The following is a 16,153-nucleotide window of genomic DNA, read 5'->3' as shown; positions in this document are numbered from 1 at the left end:
GTCCAAAATGTTATGGGTTTGTTAGCTTTTATTTAGGAAGGTATCCAAGAGTGCATACCAAGAGTCAAAATTCTAAATAGAAAAAATTAATTTTAGACCTAACTAAATTTCCACTTGTAGTTATATGATGTGGGATGCAGGAAAAGCAGAATGGGGAAAAAATGCCACACTTGGTTCAGTGACAAAACTCTACATATTACATGTAGTTATCTAAAGTAAATAAAAGTATTTACAAATAGTCTAATTTTTTGGCAGACTTCTCTCAAGCAGTACCCACGAACTGCAGCGTAACAGAGTTCAGTAGCAGTTAAATACTACCTCCAAGGTTATTTCAGCTTCACAAATCCTCTTGGTGGGTTCTTATAGTAATACAGATTATTTATGTTTCCTCTTGCAAATGCAGAAGCATGGTAATTTCTAAAAAAGGAGATGCTGCAAGAGGAAAATGAATTATTTAGAAATTGTTTTTTCCAAAAGCAAACAAGCTTTGTCCCGTAATAGCTAATCCACTATTTTTTCTTGATCTGATCTAATCATAAAGACAGTGGACCTGGCTAGATCTTGATTCATTTCTTTAATAAACTCAAACTCAGTGAATATTTGAGGGAATAGAAAATGAAGGCATAAACCACAGGTAACAAGAATGAAGAAAAATGTCTGCTTGTACTATTATTTTCCATTAAACTCCAGAGCTATGGCCATGTAATGATGTTGCAAAGGAACCAAAGACAGATCTCTTTCTTCATGACAACTTTCCTTGCATTTACATTTTGGATTAAAAATCAAGAGTCTGTTACACAGGATACAATATAGTTTTATCTTGCCTTTCCTTTTCACTTAACTGTCTCCTGTCATAGGGTACTGCACACTGGAAAGAAATCTATAACAAAATCTCTGACAAGTTGAGTTCAGAAACACAATCTATACAAAGACAAGCAATAACACACATTTTAGTCTCTGAATACTCTTACAGCTATAGTTAACAAGTTGCAAATATAGCTCTGCCTGTGAGGCAGCAAACATTCTTGACAATTCACCAAGAAGGCAGAGCACGAACGTAAGAATTCACAGATTGATGAGAATTGGTACATTATGGCATGGCAAAGGGGAGAAGGCTGCAGAGAAACAATTTCATCTTTGCATAGTAAGAGATGAGCTCTGACCTGCCTGCTGCTCTGGAGAAACAGGAACATGAGCTGACACCTACAAAGCAAAAGCTGCTTGCATGCAGCAGCTTAACAGCTACCAAAATGGAAGTATCAGGTATTCAGAATCACCTGAAAACAAAAAGGTAACACAGAATATACTACGCTGCTGAATAAAACCATCTCAGACGCTATAATCAGCGTTTGATTGTTCATTCTCTCCTCTAAGACAGTAATCTCAGAAAGCATTAAAAAGAAGCTGACAGAAAGTTTGGTAGAAACAAAGATTACATCTAAATCATTTTTAAGTGTTCAGGGTAGCCCAAGAAAGTATCTGAAAGGTGAACCTGGTAACAGATTTGACAAAGAAAACATGCAAGAAATACTGTATCAAGAAGCCTGATGAAAGGTGAAAACAGAAGCAAAGATGAACATGATGGAGATGTCCTACTACACTAATCTTACTCTTCCCCAGATATTTACTTGCAAACATTGTTGAATAGAGGATGCTGGGGGAAAGAGACCCTTCTTTGCTCTACCAACAGTCTCATAGGTTCATAGGTTCATAAGGTTGGAAAGGACCTACAAGACCATCTAGTCCAACCTTCCTCCTATCACTATCCCTACCCAACTACTAAATCAAATCCCTTAGCACCTCATCTAAACACTTCTTGAACAGCGCTAGGGATGGTGCCTCAACCACCTCCCTAGGCAGGCCATTCCAGTGCCTGACCACTCTTTCAAAAAAAAAATGTTTCCTCAGGTCTAATCTAAATCTTCCCCGGTGCAACTTGTGTCCATTCCCTCTTGTCCTGTCATTATTTTTCAGGGAGAAGAGGCCCACCCCCTCCTCACCATAACCTCCCTTCAGGAAGTGATAGAGTGCAATAAGGTCTCCTCTGAGCCTCCTCTTCTCCAGACTAAACAATCCCAGCTCCCTCAGCCGCTCCTCATAAGACTTGTGCTCCAGACCCCTCACCAGTTTTGCTGCCCTTCTCTGAACACGCTCCAGGGCCTCAATGTCCTTCTTGTAGTGAGGGGCCCAAAACTGAACACAGTACTCGAGGTGCGGCCGTACCAGAGCTGAGTACAGGGGGATGATCACCTCCCTGCTCCTGCTGGCTACACTATTTCTAATACAGGCCAGGATGCTGTTGGCCTTCTTGGCCACCTGGGCACACTGCCGGCTCATGTTAAGCCGAGCATCAACCAACACCCCCAGGTCCTTTTCATCTCTACATTCTTCAAGCCATTCTGCCCCAAGCCTATAGCATTGCATGGGGTTATTGTGGCCAAAGTGCAGGACCTGGGCACTTGGTCTTATTGAACCTCATCCCATTGAGCTCAGCCCAGCTGTTCAGCCTATCCAAATCCCTCTGAAGGGCCTCCCTACCCTCAGGCAGTTTGACACATCCTCCCAACTTGGTGTCATCTGCAAACTTACTGAGGGTACACTTAATTCCCTCGTCTAGGTCATCAATAAAGATATTAAACAAGATGGGCCCCAATACTGACCCTTGGGGGACACCACTCGTAACAGGACGCCAGCTGGACTTAACTCCATTAACCACTACCCTCTGGGCATGGCCCTCCAGCCAGTTCTCCACCCAGAGAAGAGTGAACCTGTCCACACCACGGGCTGCCAGTTTCCTCAGGAGAATACTGTGGGAGACCGTGTCGAAGGCCTTGCTGAAGTCCAGGTAGACTACATCAACAGCCTTTCCCTCATCTACCTGTCTGGTCACCCAGTCATAGAAGGAGATGAGGTTGGACAAGCACGACCTGCCCTTGGTGAACCCGTGCTGGCTGGGTCTGATCCCCTGGTTGCCATGCATGTGTTGTGTGATTTCCTTCAATATCATCTGCTCCATAACTTTCCCTGATACCGAGGTCAGGCTGACAGGCCTGTAGTTCCCCGGGTCTTCCTTACGGCCTTTCTTGTAGATGGGAGTCACATCGGCAAGCCTCCAATCTTGTGGGACCTCTCCAGGTAACCAGGAATGCTGATAGATGGCAGAAAGTGGCTCAGCAATCACCTCTGTCAGCTCCCTCAGCACCCTTGGGTGGATCCCATCTGGTCCCATGGACTTGTGGCAGTTCAGATGGAGGAGAAGATCTCTGACCGTCTCTGCTTGGATCACAGGGGGTGCATTATGTGCCCCGTCCCGGACTTCCAGGTCAGGGCAAGTACCCTGTGGACAACTGTTCTGTCTATTAAAGACAGATGTGAAGAAGGCGTTGAGAACCTCAGCATTTTCCTTATCATCTGTGGTTACATTCCCTGCCTCATCAAGTAAAGGAGAGAAATTTTCCTTAGTTTTTCTCTTGCTGTTAATATATTTGTAAAAGGGTTTCCTGTTCTCCTTTACAGCAGTAGCCAGTCTAAGTTCAAGCTGGGCTTTAGCATTTCTAACTTTCTGCCTGTAAATCTTGGCCAGTTCTCTGTAGTCACCCCAAGTAGCCTGTCCCATCTTCCAGAGGACATAGACTCTCTTTTTCCCTCGGAGTCTCAACAAAAGTGCCCAGTTCATCCACAATGGTCTTTTTCTCCTCTGGCTCAACTTACAGGACTCCAGGACAGCCTGCTCCTGTGCCTTTAAGATTTCCATCTTGAGGAGCATCCAGGCTTCCTTGACCCCTTTACCCCTCAGGAGCAAGTCCCAAGGGACACTTGCAACAAGCACCCTGAACAGGTCAAAGTCTGCCCTCCGGAAGTCCAAGGTAGCAGTTTTGCTAGTCACCCTCTTGACGTCACCAAGAATAGCAAACTCCACCATTTCCTGGTCACTCTGGCCAAGACAATCTCCAACCTTCACATCTCCTACTAGTCCTTCCCTGTTAGTGAAGAGTAGGCCTAGCAAGGCATCTCCCCTGGTAGGCTCTTGCACCAGCTGTGTCAGGAAGCAATCATCCACACATTCTAGAAATCACATGGACTGCTTCCTCTGCGCAGTATTATATTTCCAGCATATGTCAGGGAAGTTGAAGTCCCCCATGAGAACGAGTGCTGGCCATCGTGCAACATCTACGAGTTGTTTATAGAACACCTCGTCTATTTCTTCATCCTGACTAGGCAGTCTATAACAGACCACCACCACGATGTCACTCCTAAAGACTATCCCCATGCCTATCTTCTCACTGAGATTTGGTCTACAACAGGAAATTAGTCAAATCAATATTGCATCAAATTAAACAGATAACTGAGCTCTAATCAAGCAGTATTTAAAACATATATATTTAAAACATGAATTTATTTATTTATTTATTTGTATAAGCATACAACAGATGTAGGTCTAATGTTAGGATTTACAAACATTCAAAAGCCTTAGCAGTTTCACTACGGAGTTTTTGTTCACCATCAGAGCAACTTGGAAAACAATTTATGTATTTAAACATAGCCATTCCTTAGACAACATGACCAGATTAGTATTATTATTATTACTTAATTAGTTATTTTTGAAGCTTGCAATTTCAGATCAGTCTCTAACCAGAGCATGGTAGGGAGCCAGATTGTATGCAAAGCACATAATTATCCCATCCTAAATTAGTGAGTACTTTTCAATTTAAAAATGGGTTGGGAAAGTCTTCAGCTTCTAGAGAAATCCAATATACTCAGGCATGACTTGATAATAGCCAATAAATACAGCAGCACTGAAGACTTCCTAACACAAAAGCATGTGACAGAGCTACATACATATTTATGTGTGTGTCTAAGATATATATACATAATACACATTCTATATATATGTATACATATATATATGTATATATATATGTGTGTGTGTGTGTATGTATATATATATATATATATATATATATATATAATAGCCCTGTTACTGATCCAGCTCAGGGCCTGCAGCTGCTTAGCTGCAGCAGACAAACTGAGGAGGCAGGGCCTGATCTCCAACAGAAGCAGAACTCATAGAGCTGTGCTGTAACAGTAGTCATCCACCCTCTAAATGCAAGCTGGGGAAGCAGTGTATTTTTCTGTGTTATTTATAACACCTAATGCTGTTTACCACTTAACTTATTGCCATTGTTTATCTGCTCAGAACAGGAGTAAGACAAGCTTCTCGTGGTACTTTTGCTTTTCTCTTAAACAGATAGGAAAAAAAGGGGCATACAATTGGATAGATTTATCCTTATTGATGTCACATTATATGCACCACTGAGTATGTAGGAAAGCATGAGTTCTTCCCCTTATGCTCATCATCACTGATTATATACAAAGCATATGCTGTGATGGGCAGCAGGTACAACACACTGTTCATATGGCAACCAAGGAAAACAATTCTGTTAATCCACAAGCTTCCTTTCAGCATAATGTAAATGGATTAAAAAAAATTACATAGACAGCAGAACTATCAAAACCTGCTTTCTCCATAGATTTGCTTCCCACATGCTCCAATTCTTCTCTTAAAGCTGTTTCCTCCAGTCTCTCTTGAATCTCCCAGCTCTCCTCATTGCCAGCTGGGCCATGGGTAGCACTGCACGATTCTCAGCAGCAAATTATAATTCTGCTGACTCACTGGTCAGCTAGTGTATGTTTATCAATCATTTCATGTATCAAAAGATTCTATCTTTACCAGCAAAATTTGCAAGAATTTAGTATTTTATTTCATTATTTCTTTTTCAAATCAGACTGAGTTTGGCCAAAAACTTACAAAGATACTTGAAGAAACAAAGAACAGATCATCTTATAAACCTCATCAGTATTACAGAATCAAGCTGAAAAAGGTGCTAAGTATATTTTTTACTGCTAGGTTAAGAATCTGTACTCTGAAATCACAAATACACAGCTTCCCCGAGGTGAATTATAAGCTTTTTATTAGGAACACCACACTTGAAATCATGAGTGGAGACTTTCAGGGGAAACGAACAACAACAACAAACAAAACCACAGACAATTCATTAAAAGGACTCATGGAAACCAGAAACATGATTGGACAGCTCAGTTTTTTAATGATATTCCATATCACTTAGCAAGTAGCCACAGAGTTAGAGAATAAATTTCATAAAATTTTACAATAAAGAAGTTTTTCTGAAAATACAGAAGATAGACATCTTGAAGCAGTAAGGCAGCCTAATCCTGGGTACTCCATTCAAACCAGTTACTAGTAACTAACGTGCATTTTAACCCAACCAGTCAGTGACAGTTTCAATGATATGTAACAACACTGCAAGAGTTGCAGCCAACCCATTTCCGGGCTAGCAACTTCAAATTGGTCAAAGGTGACAAGGCCAAGACCAGGAGCCACTGACACAGCTGGATTCTCATGTATTGAGATCACAATTGAGATTCATTTGACCTGTCAATTAGAGTATTTCTGCAGACAAAAGAGTGGGGGGAAGGAAGCTGGCAGATGGAAAAAGTTGGATTTCGAACACAAAGAAAGGGGAGGATGTTGAAGTACTGAAGTAAATGCTATTGAAAGTTTGAATGACCTATCTGTTTAACAGAATAAAGCACCACCCCCAACATACCCTACTTAACGATTGTTGTTTGGGTTTTTTTTTGTTTGTTTTTTATACCCACCACACAAACCAAGCAAGGAGAATATCCAGATATTTACTATTACACATAGAAGGGTGGAAAACAAAGCATGACATAGGACAGTTGCCTGAGAAACAGTGGATTTACTGTGTGATATTTTTCTGCTTTCAGAATGTTCCACACTATTGCCCAAGATAAGAAATGTACAGTAGATATAAAAGGGATTTAGGGAGTTACTGCACAGGTCTTTCCTTCTTTACATGTTACTGAACAAGTCAAGTAGCAATATTCATACTTCAGAAAGCTTCATGATATGTAGGTGTAGAGAAACCCCCACCCCCTGGGGAAAAAAAGGTAGGCAGATCACTTTCATGCTTGGCATTCTCCAAGACTCCTCATTCCTACGTTTTGGCTTCAAGGATGCTGCAGAGATTTTACTGATGTCTAAATAAGGAGGTACAATTAGGCCACCTGCCATAGTTTTCACCACAAGAACCAAGTACTACAGGGCTGAAGAACAGCAAACAAAGAAGTGACGGATGCAAGAAAAGATGGGAGACGACACCTGGAAAAATACTTGTGTATTAATCTCGAAGGACAGTCTTTCCAAGAATGGAGTTTCCTCGATGAAGTAGCACAGCTGTAATATGTTTCAATCCATCGCCATTGGTGCCTCTTAAAATAACAACCACCAAAACTCCATGTTTTGGTTAAATACACCATGGGGCCATACATGGGAAAGTTTCCATGTGACGGAACAATGCTGAATCAAATTTCAAATGGTCATAAGAGCTTAAGGAGAAGCGAAATGTGATCTTTTCTGAAGTATACTTCTGTACTGTCAAACACTTATCTGCTTGTGATTATCAAAATCCACTTGCCCTTGAAGAGAAATAGTTTCATTGGCCACGAGTATACTACAGTGGAATAGAAAGACATTGACATTGATCTGAGCTAAAGAAGCAAATTTTGCCCAACAGAAGTTTTGCAGGGCTATACAGCTACCTATAATAGGTCAACAAGTATGTTCTTCACAACGAACACACCTTACAAACTGGAAGATGTATAAGTGGTTACAAATTTAGTGACATGTTTTGTCTATAAGACAAAATGTTATTTAGCTGTTTTAAAGATTTATTTATTTCCCAGCCTTCTCTAAGAACACTGACTTTGCAAAATCTGTCAGTCGGATGCATACTTTCTACATCCATAAGAGCGGAAAGTCTAGGCAGTTCAGCTTGGAAAAGGTATCTCACACTAAGCAGAAAAGCCTACTGGGATGCAGGAGAAAGTGGTCATGCTGAATTTATCAAAATTGAAGCATGACTGAAAGAGAAAATGATATTGATGACTGGATGAGATTAAGAAGAAAGATTGCACTTGTTAAGTGCTAGAATTTGTTTTCAGGCCTCATGTAGTGGTGCCATACTGCAATAAGAACAGTTTCACTTGAACAGAACTCAACACCATTCTGCTTTACAATGAAAAACCTGCTGCAAACTTCAGGGCATGCACCAATCTGCACAGAGTGGACCCAAATGGTACATCTCCCACCAGCTGCTATATGAAGAAAAGCTATCATACAGCCATCAAGCAAGAGTTCATAGATGACTGTCCTGTCCATGGCTGGGCACAGAAGAAAGAACTGAGGTGGAGAAAATCTTCTTAAAATCCTGAACACAAGCAGCAGATGTGGCCCAATTTTATGTAGCCAAGAGGTCTGGTTTGCATGCTCACCACTGCCAAGAAAAAGCTGTGTGCTGATTTTGGGTAGTCAGGAGGAGTAATAAATAAGCAAACAGTACTTCGTGACTTTGTACAGTGTTGCTGTTGCCTGGGCAACAAACAACGGCAGCACTTCTGGTAAACAAGTTCATCAGGACAGAGGCAACCTGCTGACCTATTCAATGCCACGCAAGGCCCAAGAGCTTACCAGGTACAAGGTACAAATCATTTTTAATTCCCATGCTAATGTTCTTCCACTGCTCTTTCATTACCATGATAATGTTTAATGAGTCTTTGAAGATTAAAACATTACCAGAAGTCCAACAGCAACTGTCCACTGACAACAAGTATCAAGGAAACAAAGCCAACACAAGGCTGTCAAATGAAAATTCTATAAAGAGTGACTGAGCTATTGATGAATAAAAGAAGGCTTTGTTCCTAATGAAGAGGACAGATTAACAGAGAAAAGTTTATTTCCCCCCTTTGTGTAGGATTCAGTGTTCAAACTCAGGATTCATTCATTCTACTTCTGAGCTTTGGTTCCTACCAATTCCATTGAGGTGATAGGCTCACACAAACCTAAACTGCAACATAAGGTCTAACACACAGTTGAGAAGTAAGGTATTAGTGTTGGGAAAAATTCATTATAAATTCATTCTAAAACTTTGCTGAAAGGCATCGTGGAAACAGAGCATTATTAGAAGTGTTACCTATATGGTATGCTAAGACATTTCTACAGTGGGACAAGAACTAAAACATTTTCTCCCTTTACTTCCTCTTGCAAACTTTCCCGTAGCAGAGAAATTTCATATCTGCTTGTCTCCCAAGTGCCACAAGTATGATTCCCTAGCTAAAAAGCACCACACTGACAGCAAGCAGGTGGAAAATCCACACATTTTGAAAGTGTCACTTCGATTTCTCAATCATTTGTTCATAGAATAACAGAACAGCTTGGGTTGAAAGGAACTTCCAAGATCATCTAGTTCCAACACCCCTGCCATGAGCACGGTTGCCATCCACTAGATCAGAAGGACTAGGAATCCATCAAGTTCAGCCTTCAATGTATCCAGGGAGAAAGCACTACAACTTCTCTGGGCAGCCTGTGCCAGTGTCTCACCAGCCTCTGCGTGAAGAATTTCCTCATAACATCTAACTTAAACCTCTCCTCTTACAGTTTAAATTCATCCCTCCTTGTCCTATCACTACCTACCTGTGTAAAACTTTGGTCCCCCTCCTGCTTGTAAGCTTCTTTAATATATTAGAAGATCACAATGAGGTTCCACTGGGGACTTCTCAAAGCTAAACAATCTCAACTTCCTCAGCCTTTCATCATAAGAGAGGAGTTCTAATCATCTTTGTGGCTCTCCTCCACATCCACTCGAACAGCTCTGCATCTTTCTTGTACTGGGAACCCAGGCCTGGAAACAGATCTCCAGATAGGGCTTCATACTTCTTAACATGACTTAGAAGCTCCACTGAAAATTATGGTTTCTCAGTTCTGTTCACGTGTTTTATTCAAGAGAAAGTTTGATTCTGATATATGCTACAAAAAGTTATATGATCATTGTATGAGTGACGCTTATAACAGCAATGCCAATGGAAATAGGAATATGTTTCAAATAAAAAGCAAAAGGGAGGTAGAAAACAGAAATCTGCTTGCTGTGGTAAGCTCAGAAGCTGAACTCAGAGCCTGCTCCTGTCCCATGAAAGTCACAGGATGCACACAGCATTTACTGCTGCCTAATGACACCCTGGGAAGCAGCTACCTTCCAGACACAGTTTTGCCATCTTGTTCATCACATCTCAACACCAGAGACCCTATCAACTTGCCCTATTTAATATAACTCTTATCAATCAAGTAGTTTCAGAATTCCTACAGTATTCAAATTCACTATTTCTCCTCATGAGATAGCTTTCAAGTCTCTCAAGTAATGTGTTATGGTGTTTATCTATTCTCAGATCTCCCTTCCTCATAAGAATAAACAGAAAATGTATTTTCAGTGGAATAACAAGGTACTTCCCAAGCAGGAGGAAAAAAATAATAAAGCAGAAATAGGTATGGTGCTAAAGAGCAAAATCTGAGACCTCTAGGACAGAAAAAATTTACCCATTAGCTCAGGAGGAAGTAGGCCACCACAAACCAGCTCAGAAACCTCAGGTTTTCATACTGAAAATGAGACTGTACTTCTGACAATAGTTTCTGGGTCATTTGTGCCTCATTGTGACTAGTGGAACATGGGAACCCAAGGATCTGTTCTCTGGGAAAAGGGAAGGAAGAAAATGTGAAAGGGTAAGGAGATGGGAGATGGAAGATGGGCCTAAAAACAAAATAGCAGCAACAATCTGAGAAGAAAAGTTCATTTACTGAACACGATTTCAGAATGCAATATAACACAATATAATACAACATAATTGGAATTGTTCTAATAAATCAAATAAAATGAGAGTATGTCAAAAAACCAAAGGCTTTACTCTAACACTGAAGGTGAGATGGCTAGGGAACACACATGCTGCAGGGATGAGCAGCAAAAGTTAAAAAAAAAGACACAACTTATTACTTGCAAACAATTTTACCTTTCCCTCTTATTGGAAAACGGGAACACAAAGTCCTCGGGTATATGTCGTTCTTCTCCTTTTCTGCAGTCCACATAACTGGGACACTCTCACAGAATCACAGAACTGTAGGGGCTGGAAGGGAACTCTTAGAGGTCATCAGTCCAGCCCCCTGCCAAAGCAGCTCCCTAGCCCAGGTTGCACAGGTAGGCGTCCAGGCGGGTTTGGAACGTCTCCAGAGAAGGAGACTCCACCACCTCTCTGTGCAGCTGTGCCACTGCTCCGTCACTGCACTGGGAAGAAGCTCCCACACACATTTGCGTGGAACTTCCTATGCCTTAGTTTGTGGCCATTTCCCCTCGTTCTATTGCCACACACTGCTGAGAAGAGTCCAGCCTTGTCCCTTTGCCTCCAGCTCCTTAGATATTTATAGATGTGGATCAGATCTCCTCTGAGTCTTTTTTTCTCAAGACTGAACAAATTCAGGTCTCTCAGCCTTTCTGCATAAGGGAGGTGTTCCACATCCTTTATCATCTTTGTATCCCTCCGCTGAACTCTTAAAAGAAGATCCCAGTATTTTCTGTACCAAGGAGCCCAGAACTGGACACAGTACTCCAGGTGAGGCCTCACCAGGGCAGAGTAGAGGAGAAGGATCACCTCCCTCGACTTGCTGTCAATGCTCTTCTTAATGCAGCCCAGGATCCCATTGGCCTTCTTGGCCACCAGGGCACATTGCTGGCTCACGGCCAGCCTGTCATCCACCAGGACACCCAGGTCCCTTTCAGCAGAGCTCCTCTCCAGTAGCTCATCTCCCAGCCAGTACTGGTACATGAGGTTATTCCTCCTAAGGAAGAGAGGAAGACTCCACACTTGCTCTTGTTAAACCTCAGCTGATACCTTTCTGCCCAGCTCTACAGCCTGTCCAGATCTCACTGAATGTCAGCACAGCTTTCCAGTATGTCAGCTATTCCTCCCACCTTTGTATTGTCAGCGAATTTGCTGAGGGTAGACTCTGTCCCCTCATCAAGGTCACTGATGAAGATGTTGAACAGGACCAGACCCAGCACTGACCCCTGGGTTCAGGCTTCCAACTGGACTCTGCATCACTGATCACAACCCTCTGAGCTCTGCCAGTCAGCCAGTTCTCAACCCACCTCACCATCCGCTCATCTATCCCACACCTCCTCAACTTTGTTATTGGGTGCTGTGGGAGATGGTGTCAAATGCCTTGCTGAAATCAAGGTAGACTAAATCCAATGCTCTCACCCATTCACTCAGCAGTAATGACTTCATAGAAGGCCACCAGGTTGGTCAAACATGACCTCCCCCTGTTGAACCCATGCTGACTACTCCTGATAACTCGCTTCCAACTGCCTGTAGACAGCATCCAGAACAAACTGTTCCATCACCTTTCCAGAGACGAAAATGAGGCTGACTGCCTGTAGTTCCTGGATCCTCCTTCTTGCCCTTTTTGAAGACCAGAGTAACACTGACTATCTTCCAGCCTTCAGGCATCTCTCCCATTCTCCAGGACCTCTCAAAGATGATAGAGAGTGGTTCAGGAGTCAACTCTGCCAACACCCTCAACACACATGGATACATCCCATCAGGGCCCATGGTTTTACATACACTGATGTTGTGTAGATGCTCTCGGACCATCTCCTGCCTCACCAAAGGGGAGCTTGCCATTCCCCAGACCCTCTCACCCCCACAGTCCAGGAGTCCTGAGGGGGAGTTCCCACAGTGAAGACAGAAGCAAAGAAAGTGTTCAGCATCTCCACCTTCTATGCATCCCCTGTTACCAGAACACCTGTCTCAGTTAGTAGGGGACCCGCATTTTCCCTAGTCTTCCTTCTACTGTTGACATACTTAAAAAAACCTTTCTGATTTTCCTTTATCTTCTTTGCCAAGTCCAATTCCAGGCTGGACATGGAATTTGACTCCCAGTGCACTACATGATACTGTTATATAGAATACCAATAACGAAAGTCATAAAATCATGACAATTTCTCAACATAGATAAAAAAAAAATTATTTTTCATGTGATATGGTCTCTTACGAAGAATCAGGGGAAAGACAAGAAAAACTACGTTTCTCTACTTGCGCTTACAAGTATTAAGAGATTCAAACCCAACTCCTACTGCAAATTCTTCAGAATAGTGACTTTCAAACTTCATAAATCATCCTATCAAAGATGTAGTGGTTTTCCCCTAAGGCCACTTGCAATCTTAATTAATTTATGATTCTGTATCTTCAAAGTTTCAGTTTTGAAAAAAAACTGAGACCATTTTTCAGATATCGGTGGTTTGTCAAAAATCCCCAGACCTGTCCCCTAGCCAACTGTTTCGAGAAGCTTCAAATCAAAGTAAACCTGAAAAAGTTTGTAACAGGCTGACTTTACGATTTAATTTAAAAACTTATTCTTTAAATCCTCATTGTGGACTAAATACTTCAGAAGGCATAATAAAGTTCTATTGTTTCATTTCCAAGACTTCATTCTAATCGTGACTAACCAAGATATTTCAGCAAAACACATGACAAATTTACCAAAGAAACTAATCATATAATCATACCACCCTTATGTTAGAGACCCTTAAATCACAAGTAGATTTGGAAAAATTTCCAAGACTCCTGATCTCCATCCCTGGTGGGATTGAGCAAGTAATGGTCTTCTTCTCCAGGCAATACACCAGAAGTATTGTCATTTTTGTGATATCCCAAATTTCACAGTTCATCTACACCATATACATCTTCATGTTACTTTTAATACATTGCTAGGATACTTTGAAACCCATGGAGTTTCCAAATCTGCTGGAAGATTCATGCTTCTCAACAGAAAGGAATTCATTTGGATACTATAGGTTGGCAGAGAACATACATAATTTACAGATACTCACTTAGGTGAGGAATTCAGGCTTAAGAGTGAATCCCTATTCCTTAGCCCATTGCAGACTGAGATGCATTGGTCAAGAGGGTCAGCGTGCTGCTCTTTGACACCACTTTAAACTATGGTCATTTATCACACAATCATCAAGGCTTTAAAGCGCATGGAGGCTGCACATACTGCATGAATACTTCACTCTGCTTGCACACACTAAGAACCCTTTGCATTTTGCCTCTCACAGACTATGTGGCATTTTACACAGCTCCCTAAAACATCGCCTTCTTCACATCCAAGTACTTTGCCTCCTATTCCCCTCCACAAGATAAATACAGCCTCTTCCCCTTGAACTAGAAACCTGAATTACAGTATTGACAAAAAACAAGGTTTCCACTTACTTGTCTCACTTCAAGCCACAGCACACCAAGTAATACAAAACTTCAAGTTCCAGACTTGGTATTAATCCTCTGAATGAAGGATGCCTATGTTTGATTCAGGTTTGAATATAGAGCTCTAGCCAAGGTTCCATCTACCCAAGCATTTGTTTTTGATTTTGCAATGCCATTCTGAAGCAAAATGTTCCATCTGTCCTCACGTACCACCTGCTAATTTGGTTTGTAAGGAAGTTTTGGTGCACCTGAGCTACATTCCTTTTAGAAGAAACTAAAGCAGAGACTGGCATGAGGTACACAGCAAAGACATTCCAACTACTAACAGGTTCAAAACAACGAGTAGATATTCAAATGGCTTCAAATCATAACAAAAAGTTCAGAGTGCCAGAGGAAAAAAAACAACAAAAACAAACAAACAAACAAAAACTAGTCAAAAGTAAACCCCAAGGGTCTTCAGTTTTTGACCTACTGTATCTTGTTCAGAAATGGCACATAAAATATTGAACTGATTCTTCTAGAGAATTGTGTCACTAAAGGTTTAGATAAGGTCATCCAGATTTTAAGCACAAATATTCATATATGAACACTCAGTTTCAGTGACAAAAAAAATAGCCCAGACCCCCATTAACAGCCACATCACTTACCAATCCATTGCAAGTGCTGATTGCTGCTGTTCCACTCCCAGAACCTGGTTGCAATACTGTGCCAATAAAGTGGCAAGGAACTCCTGAATGCACTGCAATCTTTGCACGACTATGGTTGCCATATCTCCTCTCTACTACGTAGTTGTGGGAAAGAAATCCCATGTGGATAGTCAAGTTGAAAAATAGATCCTTCTCTTTGTGGTTGATTTTATAATATACCACATTCTCTTTTTTGTTGAGATCTCTCTTCTTTCTTGTGTTTGAGATGTGATGGTGTAAATTAAAAGAAACAAAATGCCCATTTGCATCTACTCTTGCTGGATCAACCACTTCATATTCTTGCAATGTCTTGATAAATTGACCTGAAAAGAATGGGGGGGGAAAAAAAAAAACCAAAAAAACAGGTAAGTGCAATCCTGTTCAGAGTTCATGTGGTTTAAATGAAAACTCAAGTGATTGCAGTCCATCAGGCCATCATATTTGCACAAGAGCAGACAGTGTACAGATCACATGCAATCAAGTCCTCATTCAGGCTTTCTATTCTCCCGGTGTAACACTCACTAAAGAAGCTGAACATTCTTATTTTTAGGTATTTTGTCAACACTTGAAGAAATGACTCTTCCCATTCCCACAAGAGCTAGGAACACCCTGCATCTTTCATTCCCATCACAAAAAACTCTGATCAAGGAGATGATCCCCACACATTCAGAATCCTAGCCATCTTAAGAAGAAAAAATAAAACACTACTAAGTGGTTTGATAGGCTACAGGAATAGCACATCAGTAGCATCAACTCTGGCAGTTGCTGTGGCAGAGGACGGAATTTTAAAGAGTTTAAGGAGAATGAAGAAACTATATAATTTCATGTAAGGAATGCCAAGCAGGATAAGACTGAACATCTTATCAAGATCTAGAAGAAGAAATTAGGAACTAGCAGAGGAAAGTAACATTGACTTTTTTGTTGTTGGGGTTTTTTTGGTTTTGTTTTTAATTATTATTACTATTGTAAAACTTGAAAGTTCCAAGCAAATAATAAAACTATGCAAAACACAATCATAAGAACTCACACCCTAAAAGAAGTATCTTCAGCTGGCATAATTGACTTCACCCCCAGGAATCACTGAGTGAACATTAAAAAAAAAATTGTGAGGATGTGTCTTACTTAATTTCTCCTCTCTCAGTCACTCATTCATGAAGTGATCACATCTCATTAATTAAGCTGATTAACAAACTAATTAACCTACTCCATAAACTTTCAGAGCTTTTTTCCTCCCTAGCACTGCTAAAATAATCCTAGACACACTTCTCTCTCCACAGGCT

General features: G+C 41.2%; 2 protein-coding genes across 2 annotated transcripts in view; both read right to left on the bottom strand.

Annotated features, from left to right (window-relative positions):
- Nucleotides 1-16,153, bottom strand: part of NPR3 (natriuretic peptide receptor 3) — a 466,739-nt gene that overhangs the window by 236,539 nt on the left and 214,047 nt on the right. The gene's annotated exons all lie outside the window — the stretch shown is intronic.
- ADAMTS12 (ADAM metallopeptidase with thrombospondin type 1 motif 12) overlaps nt 1-16,153 on the bottom strand; it is a 166,011-nt gene that overhangs the window by 145,703 nt on the left and 4,155 nt on the right. Inside the window, exon 2 of the mRNA XM_065740124.1 lies at nt 14,835-15,196. Within this exon, the coding sequence (XP_065596196.1) occupies nt 14,835-15,196 (362 nt within the window). The remainder of the gene's footprint in view (nt 1-14,834; nt 15,197-16,153) is intronic.

The sequence above is a fragment of the Cyrtonyx montezumae genome, unplaced genomic scaffold, assembly GCF_038088225.1.
Source record: "Cyrtonyx montezumae isolate F1298 unplaced genomic scaffold, pur_monq_1.0 scaffold_25, whole genome shotgun sequence".
In the NCBI taxonomy this organism is placed as follows: Eukaryota; Metazoa; Chordata; class Aves; order Galliformes; family Odontophoridae; genus Cyrtonyx; species Cyrtonyx montezumae.
This window is presented reverse-complemented; position numbering and strand designations above follow the sequence as displayed.